Source organism: Brassica rapa, chromosome A10 (genome assembly GCF_000309985.2).
Source record: "Brassica rapa cultivar Chiifu-401-42 chromosome A10, CAAS_Brap_v3.01, whole genome shotgun sequence".
NCBI lineage: Eukaryota > Viridiplantae > Streptophyta > Magnoliopsida > Brassicales > Brassicaceae > Brassica > Brassica rapa.
In genome coordinates this window covers 13685788-13700171 of record NC_024804.2, presented here as the reverse complement: position 1 = coordinate 13700171, position 14384 = coordinate 13685788, and the positions used below count along the sequence as shown (strand labels likewise).

At 30.9% G+C, this 14384-nt stretch overlaps 1 protein-coding gene across 1 annotated transcript; it reads left to right on the top strand.

Moving 5' to 3' along the window:
* Nucleotides 1–5956: 5956 nt before the first annotated feature.
* Nucleotides 5957–10614, top strand: LOC103845486 (E3 ubiquitin-protein ligase WAV3). The gene is made up of 2 exons (XM_009122359.3): nucleotides 5957–6548; nucleotides 8427–10614. The coding sequence occupies exons 1-2, from the start codon at nucleotides 6339–6341 to the stop codon at nucleotides 10317–10319; spliced, it is 2103 nt and encodes a 700-aa protein (XP_009120607.1). The 5' UTR covers nucleotides 5957–6338; the 3' UTR covers nucleotides 10320–10614.
* The last annotated feature ends 3770 nt before the right edge of the window (nucleotides 10615–14384 follow it).

Here is a 14384-nt window from a genome sequence, read left to right as displayed (position 1 = left end):
TCTAAAAATAAAATATTGTATTTTTGCTAAACAATTGATTTCGTGCTTTGTTATCCAAAATATATATTATATAGGTTGCTTGTTGACCAAATCGTCTATCTTTGAATTCAAACTATGTGTTAGTTAATATTCTTCACTAACATTATGTCATCATTTGAATAAAAAGGATGTTAATACACAACTAGATCTCGACCCGCGCAACCGCGCGGATGTTTATTTCCATTTTAATTTATATAAGATATTTTGTTTACAATTTTAAATTGGTATATATTATAATATATATAATGTGTGTCTATCAATTTTTAAAACATAATAATTTAACCATATATGTTTTTTTATTGAATAGGTTGTTTTAAACTTTCACATACGTCAGTTTTTTTATTATGTTTTTTGGATTGTTATTTCATTATTGAACTCTTAATTTTATATAAAGATTGGTAAATATTGTTTTATTGTTACCTCAAAAGATATTGTAATATTTTACAAATTTAAAAAGTTTTATAATTTAATTTTTACATTCATATATTATCGAGTATACTTGTTCTCCATCAAATAGATTGTTTCAAAATTCACATGTGTTTGTTTGTTCTTATATATTATGTTTTGTTTGATGGATTAGTATTTTATTATTGAATAAAAAATAGAAATAGAATTTGGAAAATATTAAAATATTATTATCTCCAAATATAATCAAACTTTTCACAAAATAAGAAACTTAGCAAAAATTAAACTTAAAGCTTCATGTATAGATTTTATAAAGAATATAATTATTCATTTAATTATATTTTTAAATGAATTATCTGATTTTAAAAGTTAAGATTGTAAAGAGTTAAATATTATACATATGGGTCAAGTAGTCTTTAAAATATAAATCTAATGGGTCAAGTATTCTTTAAATTCAATTATTCAAAGTCCAAAGTGAGATTAATGTTTTGTAAGCCCAAAATGATCAGTTAACAGATTTTTCTCCGGGAAAAAAACGTGTCTCTCTACCTAACCATTTTCTTTGGTTTATGTCTTCTCTTTAACCTAGACATGATCCTAACTACGATCCTCGAGCTATTTGATCGACTAAATCCGTCTCTCAGACACCATCCTCTCTTGACTCCCGACCAAGATCAAGTAAGCATGTCTATTTATAACGGTTTTAGTTTCGGTTATTTTAGTTCACCTCTGTTTATTTTTTCAATTGATTTAATCTATCAAATATGTGTAGACGGAGATCGGTACTGTTTCGAAGGAGATATGAAAACCTCAGCGGAAGAATATATGGAGCTCTACCCTAATATAATTTAATATGCAATTCCGATCAGTACCTGAAAACAGAGGTGAATTATTTTCTTTTTGAAACTCCTATTCTTTTATAATATGAATAAATAAGATCAGTTTATATTACCCCTGTGAATTCTCTTTCAATTCGTTTTTTTTTTCCTGTTATCTGATGAATTTAGAATCAAATCGTATATATTGAACACTTGCTGAAACTCTGGTCAAAAGAATTTGAACAATTCTCGATTGAGCTTGACTATTAATACACAGGTTACATGGAAACTGATATCAATGACAAAGGAACTTAATCATAGGTGTTTTTATCAACGTCTGACAAAGAAACCAGACTCAATGACAAAGGAACTTAACCATAGGACAATATTATGTTCACTTTTTAGTTTTGTGTTATTTAGTGCCAAAGAACATGACGTTTGACAGTTACTGATAGTTTGATGGACAACTAAATGCTCTTTTATTTGCTCGCAGGAAAGTTTAATCTGATGGATACCTGAAGAAATGGTAATGGAGCTTACCACAACCAAAAATCATTAAAAGACGCCTAACTCCATTCACTATAAGTGCAGGTAAAGTATAAAAATTGACTTATTGAGAGTGTTATGGTTTCTTAAGCTCTGTTTTTGTAATCTCTGCAGAGAATCAGCTTGAAGATGACTGATATGGAAGATCTCTGCAGAGGAGCTGTTAAATGATCTTGAGATCAAGAATCAGAGCTCGTACATGGGTTAGGCGTCTCAAACAGTATAGGTAAGTTCTGTATCATCTATAAATTAGTTACAAAGTTCAATGATTGACTTCAAAATTTATTCTCTTAACAGTTTTAAATTACAAACAGGCTCCAAGGAAAGCCAAGGAATTATATTGTGAGGAAGATCGTGAGGAATGATAAGCCCAGCTAACCAAGATGAATCCAAGCAAGAAATCTAGAAAAACCGTATCTATTGAGATATTTTGCTTCTATATATTTGCAGGTGGATCTACTATAAAACGAACAGTAGGTGGATCTCCCCATTATTACGCGAGTCAAGATAATTTTGAGATATTTTGCTTCTATATATTTAGATCTACTATAAAACGAACGGTAGGTGGATCTCCCCATTATTACGCGAGTCAAGATAATTTCATTAAAAGATTGGAAGGGTATGTGGTTATGTTATATGACATTCTAGTAATAGGTCCAATAAGTCCAATTTTTAAAAAATCACACATGAAAAGAAGTTGTGACTTCTCTTTTAATAGATAAGATGATTTATATACATTTACACTAATTAAAATCATACTCCCTTCGTAAATAAAACATTGATGTTCTAGCTTTTTTGGTATACAGAAGATTGATATTTTAGAATATAATTAATGTATTTATTTTTGAAACTAAAATATAAAATAAAACGTAAAATTATAAATGATTAAACTTTATTGATAAAACTAAAAAGTAATAACCAAAAGAGAGTTTTTTTTATAATATGTTGCATGTAAAATGATCACGTCCGGTATTTTTCTTTTGTTTTTCACGTCCGGTATTTAAACCAACCATCTACATTTATTTTTGTTTTTTTCTGTAACTTCAAATCGAGATCTGCATAGCTATAAGATAAGAGTTTTTTTTTTTTTTTTTAGTACTAAGATAAGATAAGAGTTCGATTCATAGTTGGAATCATTGAACGTTAAAACACCGTTAGTAGACCATTGTTTTGTTCTTCGCTTTTTATCGCTTTGGTTTTTATTTTCTACTAGACGAGGTTATAGAAAACCTAAAATCTTTGAGTAAAAAAACAAGGGTGGTTAATGACAAGACGTATCTTCGGCTTTCATGTGTATACTATTTTAATAAGAAGCGAAAAAGATATGTTTAGTTCAAACAAAACGGCGGAGGTTCAAGTAAGAGAACTTGAGGGAAGAGGAAGATTCAGCGCAAACCAATGAGAAACTCTCGGCTTTGGCATGTTATCCAAAATCCATTTTCTGCATATAATTTAATGTTTTTTCATTGTAATCCGACCCAACTTTTCGTATGGTATATTAGTAATTTAGTATATACCTTATACTAGTCCGATCAATGTACTTTCTACAAAAATCAACCTCTATGCCATGTGGAATGATATCACTTTTCACTCATGTGTTCCTTACTCTCAACTTGGGATGTTACACATTCTTTATATTTACAATAATACTCTCATGTCTAATTCTCTTCTATCAGAAAAGGCTATATGACATGTAAATATTCTTCTATAGCTGAAAGTTATTATAAATGAAAGGACTCCTAAAAGATTACACAATAAGCAACTTATTATAATCTAAAGATGTGAATATTAGATATTTTGTTTGGTTGGATTTTATTTTCTCCATGAGATTTTTGTTTTGTCTAAAGAATTCTTTATGATGGTTGACACCCTGTAATAGACTACAATTTCAATATTCTCCACCTAATGAATGGGCTCTAATTAATGGCTATGAAGTTTTTTGCTTTATCTTTGTCCCCTGCTTTTTTCATATCCTCAACTCATTTCTCCTCTCTTTTTCTTCTCCTATTCAACCATACTTAATGCACTTCCTTATCAATTTTCCTCTATAGCATTAAGAGTTACTACACTCCCATGAATCAATGCACGCACCCGCACGCATTTGACACAACCCATACTCCTACACTCATAGTTTTTTATTTAAATAATTTTTTTTTGGAAAAAGGGCTTCCTACACTCATAGTTCAAATGGTTTTAGGGCATCTCCAACCCTACTCCATTTTCAACTCCAAACATCATTATGGAGTAAAATCTTCTCCAACCCCACTCTATTTTGGAGTTAAAAATGGAGTAATGGCTATGGTTACTCCATTTATAGAGTAATCTTATCCATTACTCCATTTTAGAGTTGAACTTTTTTTATTTATAAAATGATCCTTTGAATCTTTAATGTTTCTATTTTTTACTTAAATAATATTTAAAATGATACAATAACATGAAATTGTAGAAGATGAAAATGAGCGTGAACTTGATGCACCAATTGAACTTGAAAGAGAAGCTCCACCTCCAGAATTGAAATTGCAGAAGATGAAAATGTCCGATTTCAAAATTTTCTTGCTCGATTTAGGAATATCAAAAATAAAGAAGCTCATTTTTCATTACGAAATGCATTAGTTGATCATTTATGGGAAAAATATTCTAATGTTCATTGTTGAACCTATATATATGTTGTCTTTTTTAATGATTTCTTGTACTTTTTAATAATAAATATTTAATTCAAATAATTTATATTTTAATTATTATCCTAAACATAAAATAATTAGGGTTAATTGGTAATTTTTTATAAGTATAAGATTTTATTTGCAATTATTAATAAAATAAAAATGAAATTATTTAAGAAATATTATTTTTGGAGTAGAAAATGGAGTAATACATTGGAGTAAAACCTTACTCCATTTTGGTGTTGCACCATTTTGGAGTAAAAAATGGGGTAATACATTGGAGATGCTCTTAGCCGTATTTTAGGACAATTACTTTTATCAGTTTATGAATGTAAGAACTTATTTCATTATCAGTTAACTTTCATAAAATACCAATTAATATCACTTGGCAGAATCCTTCTTATGTTCAAATATATTTTGGTAAATTTCTGGGAAAAACTTAGTCTAAATAAGAGCGAGTCAGCGAGAGAATTTACAACTTCCAAATTTTCTATTTTAAGATAAACTATCTACCTTTATCTTAGGAGTAGGATCTTTGTTTTATATACGTGCATGTATTTTTTCCCCCTCTGGAGCAGTGGTTAGAAGTTGGTGATCCATCATTCTGTGACTGTATATTAAATTCCATTGACAGAGCTTTTACTTGTGGAACTAAGAGAATCCAAAACAATATGCAATTTTAATCTTAAAATACGCTTAAATTTAAGTTGCTGATGATATATGACCATAAGTCGTGACAATCAACTGTTTTGTCATTACTCCTCAGCTAATTTTGGATAGTTTGCAAGTTAAGGTCATGTATAATTCAAGGTATGGCTTATATTTTGCAAAATATTAACTGCAGAAATTGCTTCACAAAAACTAAACAAGTAGGCTGTATAAGGCATGCATGCATTGAATAATTTCCAACTACTTCAGCGGCCACGGCTTAAATCTTATTACAAGTTTCAGTCTATTTTTTCTTTCTTTCTTATTACAAGTTTTAATGAACGCTAGCACAGTCATTTTCTTATGAAAGAAAAGGTAGATGCATTCATGGAAGAATCAGATTGTGTTGGAAGTCTTTTTCTTGGGAGGAAAAAGTACAGCCAGAAAAATATATAGAAAATTTTTAAAATCGTCTAACTGAAAATTCATACCTTCATCTTGTTGTTTGACAAAAAAATTGTCAAACATCATCAAGTAAATAATTTTAGGAAAACAAAATAACTGTAATAAATTATCAAAATATAAAGCCATATTTGGAAGATATGATGTAATTATTAGAAAAAAAAATGTCATATATATATGGATCAAAATGATTACAAAAGTACAATAAAGCATTTTATATTAATGTTAATAATGTCAAAATTATAACGTTTTATTAATTTATTAAATTGTAAATTTTATTCACAACCAATAAATACTGATTTATTAAATTATTAGTTTCTTGAATATTAATTTATGAAAGTTGTATTTTAAGCGGCTGTAATCAAATCAAAACAAAAATTAGATGTACTAGCTAGTCAGTAGCATTAAATTAGGAAACAAAATAATGAACAATAGTAAAAGTCGTATCTGACCAATAAAAGAACACTAAAAACATAAAAATCAAAGGTCAAATTTAACTTTGGTATAATCCCAAGTTTTCATAATGCAACGTATTGACCAAACTACCCTTTACCCGTCCATCATCTAAAAGAAGGTCAAAAACTTCCCCACCGTTTCTCTCTCTCTCTGCGCAGACAAATAAACTTTGGAGATGCTCTAAACACATGTCTACAGAAGATAAGACGTGAAGATTTTCTCCTCAAATTTTCAGACAAGCCCTTTTCGAAATTTTCGGTTTTTTCGTTCATTTCTATAGATATTGATTCCTGCAAGAAAAGAAATGGGAAGCAAATGGCGAAAAGCAAAGCTAGCTTTGGGTCTAAACTTGTGCCTTTACGTTCCTAAAACGCTCGATGAGTCTTCTTCTCTCTCGAGAAGATCCAACGACGCCGTTTCGCTTTCTCCGGTAACGGTTCCAAGGCCCACGACGCCTACTCCGTCCTCCTCTGGGCTCCGATTGCCTAGGTCCATTAGCATATCCTCTTCAAAGGTTTGATTTTTTTTCTCCAATTATTGTTATAAAGCGTTTCTGTTTACGTTCTATTACAAAGTTTAGATTTTTTTTTTTTCGTGTTCTTCATCTCTGTGTTTGATCCATTAGATTTCTTCTGGTTGAATATTTCCAGTCAAATTTGTTTTGTTTATGCAAAATTAAAAATATATTAAATTGTGAAATTTTGATTTTGTTCAAAACTTTGTGATTTGGTTTAATACAGCAAATCCAAGTGCTAATCTTTCTTGGAAATCCAAAACTAATTTAAAAATTACTTTTTAGTTGTTATTTTGTACTTTTTAATTGTTTAATCTTCAGTTAATCTCTTTTCTCTTAAAAGTGTTTGGATCTTCACGCACATCAAATGATCTTTACTAGGAGTAGTTTTTTTTTTAATTTGTGAGTAAACAATAACAACTCATTTACTTTAAAACAAAATTATGAAAAACCAAGCAGTAAAATGGAAAATGTTCCATGTGATTAGATGTGGTCTTCAACTACTATGACCCTCATATGTTTGTGTTTATCAACTTAAAATCAGCTAATAGATTTTATTGTGTTAGAGATTTACTAGAATTTGAAAATATTAACCATTCTGAAAACTATGACTGAAACAAAAACTTGTTTTTAAGGTTAAGTAATAATGTCTTGAGGGCTAATGGGGATATTAGTAGATAAAAATGTAGAATGATTAGTGAGATTAGATTTTGGTAAACGTCTTTCCTCCAAAACAAACTTTAACTTATAACAGGAATCATTATATCTTCATCAAAATTTTGACATGATAGCTGGCTTAGATTGGATTCTATTTGTTCTGTCTTTGTCGCTGGTTTATAGTGCCTTCTGTCTCTTTCTTTCTTTCTCAATTTTTTTTTAATTTTGTTTTAGAGTGTAATATTTCTTGGTATTGTTAAAGATGAGCAACTTGTTGTAATGTAATGGAATCACTATAGTGATAAAGTTTTTGGACAATAGTCAAGTGCACTTCAAGGACCAATCTTCTTTTTTGGTTGCTTTTTTTTTTGCATTCAACTTTTCAATTATTGTTGATTGATACCCTTCTTAGAGTTTTAAATCTGCTGTTAACTATATATATATTATCCTTAATCCACTTTAGCTTTTCTGTTCTTGATTTACATTTATCTTAATCTTAAGTATACATCTAGTTAACCAAAGTTGTACTTTAAAACTTCACCAAGATAATTCTTAGATTTAGCCATTAAATTACGTTACTGTTTACATAAGCATGTGGTTTATCTTTGTGAAGAAAAACTCAGACTAATTTGATATTATTCTTCAAAATTTTAAAGCTTTCTTTAACTTTGCTTTGCATTTACTTAATACTTTTCAACCTTCATCTTTATGGCGTTGAATATGCCTAAAAAGCTTTTAATTACTGATCTGGTTAATTCTGTCCTTTAACTTTATAAAGCTGTGTCCTTTGTCCATTGTTCTTTTAACTGTTTGACCTCATAGATTCCGAATAAACTTTGATCAAGATTCCAATATCCAATATTCTAACAAAGAAACCAGCTTTTGTTTGGGTCTAATATTATTGAATGGTCAAACTTCTATACCTAATGGTTAGACTAAACTCATTCTCTGAGACTTTTTCCCCCTGGTATTATATGGTAATGGAAGATTCCATCTTTTTTTTTGGTTTGCTCTTCTTTTTATGCATTATTCAATAATAGAGGCTCATAGTAACAGAAACAAATGTGTCAGAGACTATGTCACAGACTCACTTATGTCAGGTTCCTTTGGATTCTTGTAATGACTTGTCTGTATTACGTGGAACCCATTTTCTTTCTCCTTAAAAAGTTTTCAATTTTAGAATCTTTATCCATAATCTGATTCTGCTTTGTTACATTGCAGAAAACATGTGCTATATGCTTGACGGCGATGAAAGCAGGACAAGGCCACGCAATCTTCACAGCGGAATGCTCTCATTCCTTTCATTTCCACTGCATCACCACCAACGTTCAACACGGCAACCAGTTTTGCCCCGTTTGTCGCGCGAAATGGAACGAGGTCCCTCTTCAGATCCCTAACGCTAAGTCTAAACCGATAGTTAGACCAAGAGACGATGCATGGATGACAATACCACCGCGCAGGTCGTCTCAGAACCAACCTTCTCCGCGTCCTGAACGTCTAAGACCCGTCTCCATGATCTTTAACAACGAGCCTGCTGTTTTTAACGACGACGAGGCTCTGGAACCTCAACACCACAATCCTGCTGAATCAACCAAACCTGGTGGTGTCTCTGGGAAGCTGGAAGTTAAAACGTATCCAGAGATCTCTGAAGTTGTGAGATCGGTTTCGTTTAAGGACTTCTCTGTACTGATCAACCTAAAAGCTCCTCCTGTTTCATCCTCCTCTTCTTCTTCCCGAGCTCCTGTTGATCTAGTCACGGTTCTTGATGTAAGCGGAAGCATGGCGGGAACGAAACTAGCTTTACTGAAACGAGCAATGGGGTTTGTGATACAGAATCTTGGCCCGTTCGACCGTCTCTCAGTCATCTCCTTCTCCTCAACATCACGCCGTAGCTTCCCTCTCCGTCTCATGACGGAGACAGGTAAGCAAGAGGCGTTACAAGCTGTTAACTCTTTAGTCTCAAACGGTGGGACTAACATAGCAGAGGGGTTAATGAAAGGCGCAAAGGTTTTGATCGACCGTAGATTCAAGAACTCTGTATCCAGCATCGTCCTCTTATCCGACGGTCAAGATACATACACCATGACTAGTCCCACTGGCTCTAACACCAAAGGAACCGATTACAAAACGCTTCTTCCTAAAGAAGTAAACCGGATCCCGGTTCACGCGTTCGGGTTCGGCGCTGACCACGACGCTTCCTTGATGCATTCCGTTGCTGAAAACTCGGGAGGGACGTTTTCTTTCATAGAGTCCGAGACGGTTATACAAGACGCGTTTGCGCAGTGTATCGGTGGTCTTCTCAGCGTTATGGTTCAAGAGCTGCGCGTTAAGATTGAGTGTGTTCATCCTATGTTGAAGATTGGTTCGGTTAAAGCTGGAAGCTACCGGTTCGATTCGAGAACCGGTTCGATCGAAGTCGGTGATCTTTATGCAGAGGAGGAGAGGAACTTCTTGGTGAATCTTGATGTTCCCGTTGTGGATGGGGTTTTGGATACAATGTCGTTGCTCAAGGTTGGATGCGTTTACAGAGAGCCCGTGACGAAAGAGACGGTTGATTTGAGTAATTCCGGCGAAGTGAAGATTCTCAGACCGGTGTTGGAAGGAAGACCTGTGGTGTCTGTTGAAGTTGATAGGCAAAAAATTAGGTTGCGTGCGGCGGAAGCAATCTCCGAAGCTAGGGTTTTAGCTGAACGGGGGGATTTAACCGGAGCTGTTTCGGTTTTAGAGACTTGTCGTGAGGTTTTGTCGGAGACTGTGTCGGGAAGAGCGGGAGATGCGTTGTGTGTGTCGCTGTGTGCAGAGCTGAAGGAGACGCAGGAGAGGATGGCGAGCCGACAAGTGTACGAGAGTTCGGGGAGGGCTTACGTTCTCGCGGGGCTTAGCTCGCACTCGTGGCAGAGAGCCACGGCGAGAGGTGACATGAGTGATACTACGACGATGAGTTACCAGACGCAGTCGATGGTGGATATGGTGAATCTTTCTCAGACCATGACGTTTGGATGCCCTAGGGCTAGTTCTAATGCGAACTCGAGCTCGAATCCTAATCCAAGCCCCTCGGCTCGGAGGAAGCTCCGGCAAGCTCTCACTTTTCCGGCGAGGCCGAGAGCTAGGTGAATTGCTAGAAGCTATTTGATGACATTATGCATTTTTCAAATTTTCTTCGTTTGTTTTTTCTTATGAAGATTTGTTTTGCAATTTGGGAGGGGTAGTTTACGTTTAATTTTTCAGTTTTGGGGGTATAAGTTGAATGATTAGCTTCTGGAGGTGTTGAAACAAAAAGAAAACGGGACAAATGTGGAATCGGTGGTAAGAAAAATATATTAGGTACATCGTATATATTGGCATTTTTAGTAAGAGTGACTTGTTTTTCTTTCCTCATTATAATTATAATTTTGTTATTTTTCCTTAATGTGTTTGGTGGGGGTATAAGCTTTTGTGAGTTGTGAATCTTGTGATTGTGGAGAAATGTTCTTTCATAAATATGCTAAAATTTAATATACATTCCCTTAGTACACCTTATTTTCGAAATGATGAACTATGTTAATAGTTTTCACGACTATCATATACTTTTTTTTTTTTTTTGTTACTACGACTATCATATACTAGATGATAATCGTGGAGTGAATTTATATACTTATGTCTATTTTTTTAAAAAATGTTTAACATTTTACAACACTATAATCTTAAATACTAAAATACTTATCGCTTATAAAATAACGAATACAAATATTGGTCTCTTAAATGTATCATCGTTATTGAAGAACTATGTAAATAGTTTTAACGACTATCATATACTAGATGATAATCTGCGTACATGCGTGTGTGGAGTGAATTTATATACTTATGTCTACTTTTTTTAAAATGTTACAACACTATAATCTTAAATACTAAAATACTTATCGCTTATAAAATAACGAATACAAATGTTGGTCTCTTAAATGTATCATCGTTATTGAAGAGTTAAAGTATTACGTAACTCATTTTAATTATCTTTAAGAGTTCATATGCACACAAAAAAAAATTAAGTTGTGTGACTGGCACAAATCACAAAAACGAGATAGGCAATATCGATTATAAAATGACAAAAGGGGATTAGGTTTTCTCCTCTCGATTTGTTTACTATTGACTTTCCATAAATGATTTCATTTTCTACATGTATAAAATTGTAATTTCATTCTTGCTTATGTTTTTATTTCATTGATATGAGTTTAGTTTCATTTTTAAACTTTTTCTATAAATTCAGTTAATTACATATGTGTCAATTAAAAAAACTGAACATCTGTAAAAAAATAGTTCAACTCCAGATACATATCTAAGTATCAAACTTCTGAAGAAAATCACCGACAAACTATATTCACACGTTAGTGCTCAAAACTAATATATGAAGCTGTTATAGAATATAAGTGCATATTCGAAATATAAATGTATATTTACTATTCAACATTTTAGTTTAAAAATCATTTAATTCTAGAACTACAAAACAAATTACTTATTTTATTAACCTACGCTTTTGAGGTTTAATTACTTAAGACTATACCATATATATATATATATATATATATATAATACTTTACCATTCTAGTATATGTAAACTATGTATAAACTAAGAATTGTTTGATTTAAATGATAAACCATAAAATTTATAATAAATAGTTCAAATATCTAATTCTTACAATTATAATAGTTAGATAGGGTATTAGGAGAAACAAATGTTGTACGAATGATCAAATCTCTCATTCTACGAACAAACTCAAAAAGAGGTGATAGAAATCTTGTCATGATATTTCATTTAAAGTTTTTTAGGAATAAAAATCATGACTAAAATATTTAATTTGAATGAAATAATATATATATATATATATAGTGCTTCCAATAATGTTGAAAATCACTTCAATTTAAAGAAGTGTCTTTCTGGGAATGTTAAGATCAAATAACATATTACTAGGTTAAGACCCGCGCCTTGCACGGGATAAATATTATATATAAATTATTTTTAAGTATTATATATTTTTATATATTATGAAATAATAAATATATATTGAATAATTAAAAATTTAGTAACTATTACGTATATAATTAAATTGGTACAAATACTTAAATAAATTTTATTTCTCCAGACAAACACTTTTTTCTATTTTATATGTTATAAAATTAAGTTTAAATGATATTAATATAGATATATAGTAAATTTTATTTATCCAGACCCGCGCCTTTTTTTTTGTTTGTCTAACTGATCTTAACCTATTTTAAAGCAAAAACAAAATTAAAAAAAAAAAATCTCAAATATTCGTTATGATATCATTCGCATATTTGAGATTTTTTTTTTTAGTTTTGTTTTTGCTTTAAAATGGGTTAAGATCAGTTAGACAAACAAAAAAAAAGGGTTAAGATCTACCTGAGGGTGGAAAGACTTAGACCATCTCCAATGGCTTGCTCTATTTTTTACTCTAAAATATAATAAATCTATAATAAAAATTGAGTTTGTTCCAATGATATTCTTTTTTAGAGTAGAAAATAGAATGATGAATAAAAATACAAGTTATTCTATATTTAGAATAAACCTATTTTCTACTCCACTATAATAGAGTAAAAAAAAGGATACCATTAAAACATTTTTACTCTAATTTTTTTTGTAGTGAAAAATATAGTGGAATTAGAGATGCCCTTAACTGTATGTGTTCAAAGACCCGAAGGTTATCATGTCTTTGTCAGAGAGAACACAATATATTTGAGATATTTTCAATAAAATAAAAAGGGTTTTTAGATATTTAAGGCTGTTCAATATGGTAAAACCGAACCGTACCGAACCGAAATAGACAATATGGTTTGGTTTTGGTATATACCATATAAACCGAATGGATATAATTTTATAAAAACCGTAGGATTTGGATATGGTTTGGTATATAACCGATTAAACCGAATAAACCGAACAAAACCGATTAAAAGTAGAAACATGTAAATATGTATCTATTTTATAACAATACATAAAAATCTATTTGTTATATAAGTTAAATTTGTGTTAATAACTATTATCATAATGTTATAGTAATAAAGAACCTTATATAATTTGTAAAAACACTTGAACTATAATTAAATAATAATACATCGCAATTCAGACATCTTATTTTCTAAGTCTTTTTTTTATCTTTTTGCTTTATTTTAGTATTCACTAAATTAATATGAAGATGATAAATTTGATGGAAAATAATTAATGGAAAATTTTCACAACTTTTTTCTTATCTATAAACAAACAGAGTTTCGTATTCAATCGAAAAAGCATGACTTTAATGAACACTAAATATGAAAGAGTGGAAAAACTTTTCTTTCATGTTTCTGTTTTTGTTTTATATTTTTATTTTCAAAATTTCAGGCTCTGATTTTAATTATAGATTTGATGATTTTATTTGATGGTAGAAACATTTTTACGTTTTTGTTCATTTATTTGAACATGTAATATATTTTTAATAAATGACTGTGTTGATAATATGACTCTAAAATTCATTTTATATGATCTCAAACTAAATAATTATGTTTTTTGGTATAAAACTGAATAAACCGAAAACCGACGGTGTATAAACCGAACCAAACTGAAGTAAATATGGATTTAGAATGGTAGTTATATTTTACTAACCGAAATACAAGAAACCGAAAAAAATCGAACCTAAACCAAACCGATATCCGGATTGAACACCCCTAGATATTTTCATCAATTTTAATCTTCAAACTAGAATTTTTTTCCGTGCTGCATGGATGTTTGTTTTAATAGAATAAACAATTAGGTTTTGATATATATAAACGAATTAGGCATTTGAGTGATAAATATGAATATCAGTTTGGTAACCGAAAAATATGCCACTCACGTATGTATTTTGTTTTTAAGTGGTTAAAACATGTAGGTATGAAATATAATGGTTAACATTAAGTTAGTTATAATTTGATTACCAAATTGAATAAATAATACACACTTCCTAAATTCATGGTTGATAATAAATAAGGGAATTGAATATATTGTTAGGATTTTATTGTGCAAATACAAAAATAATATAAATAACCTTCTAAAAGAATATCCATTTTAAAATATCACACATGAAAAAATTATAAATTATATTTTAATAGAATAAATGGATATTCCGTATCGAACAGACAAACCATTCATCGGGCATCCCCACCTCAACGATC